The following is a 10,000-nucleotide window of genomic DNA, read 5'->3' on the forward strand; positions in this document are numbered from 1 at the left end:
GGGTCTTGTTCAGGGTCTTGTTTGGGGTCTTGTTCGGGGTCCTGTTCGGGGTCTTGTTCGGGGTCTTGTTCAGGGTCTTGTTCGGGGTCCTGTTCGGTGTCTTGTTCGGGATCTTGTTCGGGGTCTTGTTCGGGGTCTTGTTCAGGGTCCTGTTCCGGGTCCTGGGGTTGGATCCGGTCCCAGGGGGCGGGGCCAGGGGCGGGGCCAGGTGCACCTGGACGGTGTCCAGTCCGTCACGGGACGAGAACCTTGTTGTTCTTGGTGAAAGTGACAGGAAATGGAAGCTGTTGTTTGTTTGTTGTTCTGGTTGTTTGTTTGTTGTTGTTTGTTTGTTTGTTTGTTGTTGTTTGTTTGTTTGTTGTTCTGGTTGTTTGTTTGTTGTTGTTTGTTTGTTTGTTGTTCTGGTTGTTTGTTTGTTTGTTGTTGTTTGTTTGTGTGTTTGCAGTTCTGGTTGTTGTTGTTGTTGTTGTTGTTGTTTGGTGGAGGACTGTCCCTGGTCCTGGACCGGCTCATGGTCTCCTCAGGGTCCCTGGTGTGTCCTGCTGCTCTCGGCCACCAGGTGGCAGCAGGGAGGTCAAAGGTCGGTTGTGTCTGTGCTGCAGCGTCGGAGGTCCTCCTGGACGTGACGGCCGTCCGCCTCGCCGCCCGGCGGGAGCAGCGCACCGACTCGGTGGTCCGGCTCCTGGAGGACCGCAACGAGCGGGTCGGCTACCTGGTGGACGTGCTGGAGCGTCTGCAGCTGCTCCGCCAGCGGGACATTCTGCTGAGCTGTGAGTTCACCTCTGACCCCTGACCTCTGACCTCCATGACCTCTGACCTCCAAGACCTCTGACCTCCACAACCCAAGACCTCTGACCTCCACAACCCCTGACCTCTGACCTCCAAGACCCCTGACCTCTCTGATCTCCACGACCTCTGACCTCCACGACCCCTGACCTGTGACCTCCACGACCCCTGACCTCTCTGATCTCCACGACCTCTGATCTCCACAACCCATGACCTCTGACCTCCACGACCCCTGACCTCTCTGATCTCCACGACCTCTGACCTCCACGACCCCTGACCTCTCTGATCTCCACGACCTCTGACCCATGACCTCTGACCTCCAGCCTGCCTTGTGTTTCTTCAGCGACGTTCAGCCCCTCCACCCTCCACCCTCCTCCTCGAGCTACGTCACCTCGACTCCTCCCTCCGGTCGAGCCCAAACAGCCTGAAGCCACGCCCACTCTCAGCACCACCCAACTGAGCACCGCGGGTAACACACACACACACACACACACACACACACCAGTCAGGTCACGATAACCAGCCAATCACAGCTCTCCGTTTTGCTGACATCAACATGTTTCTCGTCTTCATTCAGTCGATAAAGGCGGCGGCGGAGGAGCGGCCATGTTGCCTCCGCCGGCCCCGCCCCCTTCCTGCCTGCTGTCCTGTGTTCACCAACAAGCCCAAGTAACACACACACACACACACACACACACACACACACACACACACACACACACACACACACAGTCATGATGATGATGATGTCACTTCCCAGCCCGCCGCCGCCGCCGCCATGTTGCACAGCGCTGCGGTGATGTGCTGGACGTACGAAGAGGTGCATGCTGGGACGGAGGGCTTCTCCGCCGCCCGCCGGCTGGGCGAAGGCGGGTTCGGCGTGGTGTACCGGGCGTCTCTGGGGAACGCCACCTGCGCCGTCAAGAGGCTGAAGGAGGTGAGCCGCTCGGCGCCGCCCCCTGCAGGCAGACGGAGGAGGAGGAGGAGGCTGGCGGCACAATGTGACGGGTCTCTTGTTGTCATGGTGACAGGACGGCGAGCTGGACTGGGACACGCTGAGGGACAGCTTCCAGACGGAGGTGGAGAAACTGTCCAGGTGAGAGGAGACGCCGTCATCTCTGTTGTCCGTAGCAACCAGTAGCTACACCTTCTGAGGGACGGGTATAGTGAGTACCAGCGAGTACTAGTGAGTACTAGTGAGTACCAGCGAGTACTAGGCAGCGTGACGGAGCGTGAGGCAGCGTGACGCAGCGTGACGGAGCGTGAGGCAGCGTGACGCAGCGTGAGGCAGCGTGACGGAGCGTGAGGCAGCGTGAGGCAGCGTGAGGCAGCGTGAGGCAGCGTGAGGCAGCGTGAGGCAGCGTGAGGCAGCGTGAGGCAGCGTGACGCAGCGTGACGCAGCGTGACGGAGCGTGACGCAGCGTGACGGAGCGTGACGGAGCGTGAGGCAGCGTGAGGCAGCGTGAGGCAGCGTGACGGAGCGTGATGCAGCGTGACGGAGCGTGAGGCAGCGTGAGGCAGCGTGATGCAGCGTGACGGAGCGTGAGGCAGCGTGAGGCAGCGTGAGGCAGCGTGACGGAGCGTGACGGAGCGTGATGCAGCGTGACGGAGCGTGAGGCAGCGTGAGGCAGCGTGATGCAGCGTGACGGAGCGTGAGGCAGCGTGAGGCAGCGTGACGGAGCGTGAGGCAGCGTGACGCAGCGTGACGGAGCGTGAGGCAGCGTGAGGGAGTGTGAGGCAGCGTGACGGAGCGTGAGGCAGCGTGACGGAGCGTGAGGCAGCGTGACGGAGCGTGACGGAGCAACACCTTGATGTGTTCCAGGTTCAGGCACCAGAACATTGTGGATCTGTTGGGCTTCAGTGTCGGAGGAGGAACCATGTGTCTCATCTATGAATACATGCTGAACGGATCTCTGGAGGACCAGCTACACAATGTAACACACACACACACACACACACACACACACACACACACACACACACACACACACAGGTCTGACATGTCCCGGTGTGTGTTGCAGGACAGTGCCGGTCTGTCCTGGTCTCAGAGAATCAGTATTGTGACGGGAGCTTCAGCGGCGCTGCAGTTCCTCCACTGTCCTCCAGGAGGACAAATGTCTCTGATCCATGGAGACGTCAAGAGGTCGGTGGGTCCACAGAGTTCCTGTACCTCAGTACTCAAAAAGTCAAGTAACTTTACCAGCCAACAGAAAAAGGAAGTTGCTTGTCTAGAAAGCAGGCAGACTAACTGCTATATATATATATATATATATATATATACAGGCTAATGCTAATGCTAACACTACTCTTAGCTGAGGTATCTGTTAGCTGAGAGGAGTTTGTTCAAGCTGAATGAGGTAATCCTCCTTTTAAGATTATGCTAATTCTGGCTTTAGCATTAGGCTAGGACTAGCTTTAGTGTGGGGCTGGGATGAGCTGTAGCATGGGGCTAGGACTAGCTTTAGCGTGGGGCTGGGACTAGCTTAAACATGGGGCTGGGACTAGCTTTAGTGTGGAGCTAAGACTAGCTTTAGCGTGGGGCTAGGACTAACTTAAAGATGGGGCTGGGACTAGCTTTAGCATGCGACTGGGACTAGCTGTAGTGTGGGGCTAGGACAAGCTGTAGCGTGGGGCTAGGACAAGCTGTAGTGTGGGGCTAGGACAAGCTGTAGCATGGGGCTAGGACTAACTTTAGCGTGGGGCTAGGACTAGCTGTAGCGTGGGGCTAGGACTAGCTTTAGCAGGGGGCTAGGACTAGCTTTAGCAGGGGGCTAGGACTAGCTTTAGCGTGGGGCTGGGACTAGCTTTAGCATGGGGCTGGGACTAGCTTTAGCATGGGGCTAGGACTAGCTGTAGCGTGGGGCTAGGACTAGCTTTAGCATGGGGCTGGGACTAGCTTTAGCATGGGGCTGGGACTAGCTTTAGCATGGGGTTGGTGAATCACTGAGTTTGACTTCCTGTGAGCAGTTCCAACATCCTGCTGGACCGCCACCTGGTGGCCAAGCTGTCGGACTTCGGTCTGGCCCGTTTCCGGCCTCGCGGCCCGTCGGGCTGCATGACGACGCAGACGGGCTCCATCGGTAGAACGGAGACGGTGAGAGGAACGCTAGCTTACCTGCCGGACGAATACCTGCGGAACGGCAAGCTGGGGACGACGCTGGACGTCTTCAGCCTCGGCGTGGTGAGTCGCACTGCTCCACTGGTCCCAACAGGAAGTAGAAACCTCGTGGGGTGAAAGAGCCCCAGAACCCTTTCGGCTGTCGTGACTCTGATCGTGACGTGTTTCAGGTTCTGCTGGAGGTTCTCACCGGGCGGCGAGCGGTGGAGCGGGACCGGGCGTCTCCAGACCGATACCTGGTCAGGTCATCGTTAGAACCAAGACTCCGTAGTCTCCTGGACTTGGTGCTCTTATTTTGACAGTCACCGTAATAACAATCCAAGTTGGTGCTTTTATTTTGACAGTCACCATAATAACAATCCAAGTTGGTGCTTTTATTTTGACAGCCACCATAATAACATTCCAACTTGGTGCTTTTATTTTGACAGTCGGCATAATAACAATCCAACTTGGTGCTTTTATTTTGACAGTCACCGTAATAACAATCCAATTTGAGGCTTTTATTTTGACAGTCACCGTAATAACAATCCAAGTTGGTGCTTTTAGTTTGACAGTCATCATAATAACAATCCAACTTGGGGCTTTTATTTTGACAGTCACCGTAATAACAATCCACCTTGGTGCTTTTATTTTGTTGGTCTGTCCACTAGAACGTTCTCAGTGTTCTCCACAATGTGCTGCTCAAGGTTCTAACTTGTCGTACCAACGTTCTCCTGTAAAGTGGGAAGTGACGTACGTCTCTTCCAGGACCTTTAGTTCCTCAGCAGCTTGAGAACCGAGGTCCAGGTCTTCACTGGTTCTGGTTGTGGTCTGCAGAAGGACCTGGTGGAGGACCTGGACGAGAACCGGTCCGGATCGTCTCCAGACGTGTGGCTGAAGCATCTGGACCCACGTCTGACTTCAGGTGAACCCTGAACCGACCGTGACTCCGCCCCCTCAGATCTCTGACCCACCGTGACTCCGCCCCCTCAGGTCTCTGACCGACCGTGACTCCGCCCCCTCAGGTCTCTGACTGACCGTGACTCCACCCCCTCAGGTCTCTTACCGACCGTGACTCCGCCCCCTCAGGCCAGGTCTCTGACCGACCGTGACCCCGCCCCCTCAGGCCTCTTACCGACCGTGACTCCGCCCCCTCAGGTTCCTGACCGACCGTGACTCCACCCCCTCAGGTCTCTTACCGACCGTGACTCCGCCCACTCAGGTCTCTGACCGACCGTGACCCCGCCCCCTCAGACCAGGTCCCTGACCTGCTGTCCTCTGTCCTGCAGGAGGCGCCGTCCAGCCCCCCGGCTACCAGCAGGTGGCGGCGTTGGCCTGCAGGAGCCTGGACAAGTTCTGGAAGAAGAGACCCAAGATGATCACGGTTAGAACCCACTCTGGTCCAGACCTGGTCTGGACCTGGTCTAAAGGGTGTTAGACTCAGGTGATCTGGACTTTCAAGTTCAGCTTCCAGTAGTCTTGACCGCCTTGGATTCAGATCCATCTTGTCTGGGGTTCTGGAGGTGTTCCTCAGGGTTCCAGTCTGGGGTTCTGGAGGTGTTCCTCAGGGTTCCAGTCTGGGGTTCTGGAGGTGTTCCTCAGGGTTCCAGTCTGGGGTTCTGGAGGTGTTCCTCAGGGTTCCAGTCTTTTGACCCTGGTGTTTGTTCTCTGCAGGTTCTGGAGAACCTTGACGAGGTCCTCAGACTGGTGCAGGACTCCTCCTGTTCCTCGTCGTCCTGGAACCAGCAGAACCCCCCAGACCGGCCCCCCAGGCCCCCCCAGTCCCTGGACTCTAGTCTGGGGGTTCTGGTCCAGCAGCTGTCCAGACTGGGGCCAGGAGAGGACACTGTCCCCCCCCCAGCTCTCCTCTTCCTCCTCCTCCTCTTCCTCCTCCTCCCTTTCCTTCACTGCTCCTCACCCACTCCACTCCTCCTCCTCCCTCCCCCCATCCTCCTCCTCTTCCTCTTCCCTCCCCCCCTCGTCCTCCTCCCTCCCCCCCTCCTCCTCCTCCTCCCTCCCCCCCTCCTCCTCCTCCTCCTCCTCGTCCTCGTCCTCCTTTCTGGGTCCGTGTGAAACCGATGAGAGTCGAGGGTTCTCTCAGTACCTCTGGTCCAACGGGACCAGAACTGAGCTCAGACCGCCATCTGTTCCCACCGAGGACCAAGACCTGGACCAGGGTCTCGCCCCCCCCCCCCGCTGGAGGCCGGGCTCCACCCGGGCCCCTCAGGGTGCCCCCTGCAGGGCCGGACCCCAGGGCGTCTCCTGGGAAGTCTCTGCAGTCCACATGTCCGGGACACTCAGGTACGGCTCCTGGTCCTCCTGGTCCACCTGGTCCTCCTGGTCTCTTGGTTCTGGTCTGGTTTCAGTCCCGGTTCTGGTCTGGTTTCAGTCCTGAAGTTGATTTACTTGTTACAGTAAAAACAGAAAACAACTGACTGAATGCTGAGCCTTGGCTAATGACACAATGCTAATGCTAATGCTAATGCTAGGTACTACGAGGGAGACGGTGGTCTTTGTTAATGCTGAAGAACTGCAGACAGTGCAGAATCTGGTTCTTGGGACATGGACCGTGACCTCACTAGGGGGAGGAGCCTGAGTCATACTGTCGGTTAAGCTCCGCCCACAGCTGGACTCTGGAAGCAGCTCCTCCCCCGCGGCTGGAGGCCCCCATTGGGTCCAGCCTGGTCTTGCTTGTTGCCCCACAGCTCAGCCCCCATGGGGGTTGCGTCCCTACGCCGTCGAGTAGGGGACAGGTCTCTGACTGTCTCGGCCTACGGACCCAACAGCAGTTCAGAGTACCCGACCTTCTTGGGGTCCCTAGGTGGGGTGCTGGACAGTGGTCCACCTGGGGACTCCATTGTCCTCCTGGGGGACTTCAAGGCCCCCCTGAGCAACAACAGCCAGACTTGGAAGGGGGTGGTTGGGAGGAACGGCCCCCCTGATCTGGACCAGACCGGGGATTGTCCATAACAAAGACCATGTTGGAGCACAGGGGGGTCCATAGAGGGTCCATAGAGGGTCCATAGAGGGCCAATTGGGGGTCCATAAGTGCAGGTGGCACCAGGACACCCTAGACCAGAGGTCCATGATGGACTTTGTGGTCGTGTCATCTGATGTCCGTCCACATGTCTTGGACACTCGGTGAAGAGACGGACAGAGATGTCAACTGATCGCCACCTGGTGGTGAGGTAGAGGGTTAGACAGGTTCAGGTTACACTACGCTACGCAGGTTACACAGCGTAGCGTAGTGTAGCGTAGCGTAGCATAGTGTAGCATAGCGTAGTGTAGTGTAATGTAGCATAGTGTAGCGTAGCGTAGTGTAATGTAATGTAGCGTAGTGTAATGTAAGGTAATGTAGCGTAGTGTAATGTGTGCTGCTGAGAGTAATGTGATTACTCTGCTGCTGTGTTTCAGACGATGGGAGAAACTCGCAGGACTTCAGAGGACCGGAGGAAAGTGACGAGCTGGACTTCCTTCCTGCCAAACGTCCCTGAAGGTCTCAACACTGGAGGACGGAACGCTGGAGGACAGAATGCTGGAGGACATAATACTGGAGGGTGGAACGCTGGAGGACAGAATGCTGGAGGACATAATACTGGTGGGTGGAACGCTGGAGGACATAATACTGGTGGGTGGAACGCTGGAGGACATAATACTGGAGGACGGAACGCTGGAGGACATAATACTGGAGGACGGAACGCTGGAGGACATAATACTGGAGGGTGGAACGCTGGAGGACATAATACTGGAGGACGGAACGCTGGAGGGTGGAACGCTGGAGGACATAATACTGGAGGACGGAATGCTGGAGGACATAATACTGGAGGACATAATGCTGGAGGACGGAATGCTGGAGGACTGATGTTTGATCAGCCCCAAACTTTATTGACGCTAAAGTCACTCAGAACGTCCTCACCTGGTCCAAACCTTGTCCTCGCCTGGTCCTCACCTGGTCCAAACCTTGTCCTCACCTGGTCCAAACCTTGTCCTCGCCTGGTCCTCACCTGGTCCAAACCTTGTCCTCGCCTGGTCCAAACCTTGTCCTCACCTGGTCCAAACCTTGTCCTCGCCTGGTCCTCACCTGGTCCAAACCTTGTCCTCGCCTGGTCCTCACCTGGTCCAAACCATGTCCTCGCCTGGTCCAAACCTTGTCCTCGCCTGGTCCTCACCTGGTCCACATTTCAACCTCTCCATGTTCCAAATCAACTGACGCTCATCAGTTTTGTATTAAAACTTTATTTCTCACTTGTTTCTCAGCAATCATTCAAATGTTTTTCTTTTTTTTAATGTGAATTATTTGACCAAATAAATTAAAATATTTTTATTCCAGAATTTGTTTGTCAGGTTTTCTTTGATCAGTGTCGGAGAGGGAAAAGTTGAATTAACGTGTCCATGAGCAGCAGCAGCTGTTGGCTGTTTCTGTCGCCACCTGCTGGACACAAAGTGCAACTTTTTAAAGTTCATGATGAGATTCTCTTGTAAACAATGTTGGAAACACAAAAACTTTCACTCCGACTTTTTAGAAACTCGTTCAGTAAATGAGGTGTCCGTCCCGGGGTGAACCAGCAGGGGGCGGAGCTGAGCAGCAGGAGAAGGTTTGGATTGAGTTTAAAAACGATGAAGGTTGATCTGAGTGCGGCGCCCCCTGGTGGTAGACGGGCCCCGGGGGAGCTGCAGGGGCAGGTTTGGTGAGTCACAGCGCCCCCGGAGGCCTGGCAGGTGAACTGCAGCCCCGGAGCCTCAGGTGACGTCTGGACGGAGGTTTTTATAGGCCGGGGAGGAAAAAGATGGTTTTTTTCTTCATGGTGTGGACGTGGTCTCAAACCATGAAGAAGAAGCCCTGGAGGTCGGTTGCCACGGCAACGGAAAGATAAATAGAAGAAGAAATACCTGGAATTCTTCTCCAGTTTTTATTTCGCTTCAGATTTCAGCCGCAAAAAAGGAAAAAGGAGAGTGGAAAATGAGAAACAGGCCGAGGAGGAGGAGGAGGAGGAGGAGGGGAGCCGGTCTGGATCAGATGTCTGGCTGGAGGAAGAGGAGGAGGAAGAAGAGGAGGAAGAGGAGGAGGAGGAGGAGGAGTCGAGGTGCAGCTCTGCTTCTCAGACCAAACTTTCACAAAAGCTTGAAGCTGCTGAAAGAAAAACGACTTTGTCTGCAGGAGGAACGAGGGATCGAGGAGGAGGAGGAGGAGGAGCAGGAGGAAGAGGAGGAGGAGGAAGAGCAGGAGGAAGAGGAGCAGGAGGAGGAGGAAGAGGTGAATTCAGGGACCAAGTGAAGAAGACCTGAGACCTTCAGACTTCCCTCTGGCTCCTGGTTCTTGGACCTGGTCCTGGTTCTGGAGGCAGAGCAGTTCGTTGCCACGGAGACCAGGAGACGATGGTGGGCGGGGCTCTGACCTCTGACCTCTGACCAGGTGAGGACCAGCTAACCTGCAGGTGTGACATGCAGCTGAACCGACCTCTCAGCACCCTGCTGTGATTCCTCCTGCTCCTCCTGCTCCTCCTGCTCCTCTTCCTCTTCTTCCTCCTCTTCTTCCTCCTCCTGCTCCTCCTGCTCCTCCTCCTCTTCTTCCTCCTCTTCTTCCTCCTCCTGCTCCTCCTGCTCCTCCTCCTCTTCTTCCTCCTCCTGCTCCTCCTGCTCCTCCTCCTCTTCTTCCTCCTCCTGCTCCTCCTGCTCCTCTTCCACCCCCTCCTCCTCTCTCCTCTCTCCTGCTCCTCCTCCTCCTCCTGCTTCTCCTTCACCTCCCACCTTCTCCCATCAGCACCATGAGGTTCTCCTCACACCTGAACTCTCCCAGCAGCGCCTCCTACAGGACAGGTGAGTCCACTGAAGCTCCCTCATGCTGAACACACACACACACACACACACACACACACACACACACACACACACACACACACACACACACACACACACACACACACACACACACGTCATGTGACCTGTAAGAGCTGATCGATTGGTTCATGGGATGAACTTTGACCTTCTGAAGTGAAGCAGATCAATAAATAATCAATAATCTATTTGTTTACTTTCCTTTATTTCTGCTTCTTCTTTTTCTCTTTCAAACCAGTTCTACTGTTTCTACTCTTCTTTTCTTCTTCGTTCTCGTCTTCA

At 55.9% G+C, this 10,000-nt stretch overlaps 1 protein-coding gene across 1 annotated transcript in view; it reads left to right on the forward strand.

Moving 5' to 3' along the window:
* The window catches only part of irak1 (interleukin-1 receptor-associated kinase 1), a 9,305-nt gene extending 1,090 nt beyond the window's left edge, over positions 1-8,215 (forward strand). The window contains 14 exon segments of the mRNA XM_080521816.1: positions 603-770; positions 1,130-1,255; positions 1,364-1,455; positions 1,547-1,723; positions 1,818-1,882; positions 2,609-2,720; positions 2,808-2,929; positions 3,754-3,967; positions 4,075-4,143; positions 4,721-4,808; positions 5,173-5,267; positions 5,558-5,742; positions 5,744-6,184; positions 7,298-8,215. Coding sequence (XP_080377942.1) covers positions 603-770; positions 1,130-1,255; positions 1,364-1,455; positions 1,547-1,723; positions 1,818-1,882; positions 2,609-2,720; positions 2,808-2,929; positions 3,754-3,967; positions 4,075-4,143; positions 4,721-4,808; positions 5,173-5,267; positions 5,558-5,742; positions 5,744-6,184; positions 7,298-7,343 — 2,000 coding nt within the window. The 3' untranslated portion in view covers positions 7,344-8,215.
* Positions 8,216-10,000: the final 1,785 nt, after the last annotated feature.

This window comes from Blennius ocellaris (genome assembly GCF_963422515.1).
Source record: "Blennius ocellaris genome assembly, contig: SCAFFOLD_66, whole genome shotgun sequence".
Classification (NCBI taxonomy): domain Eukaryota; kingdom Metazoa; phylum Chordata; class Actinopteri; order Blenniiformes; family Blenniidae; genus Blennius; species Blennius ocellaris.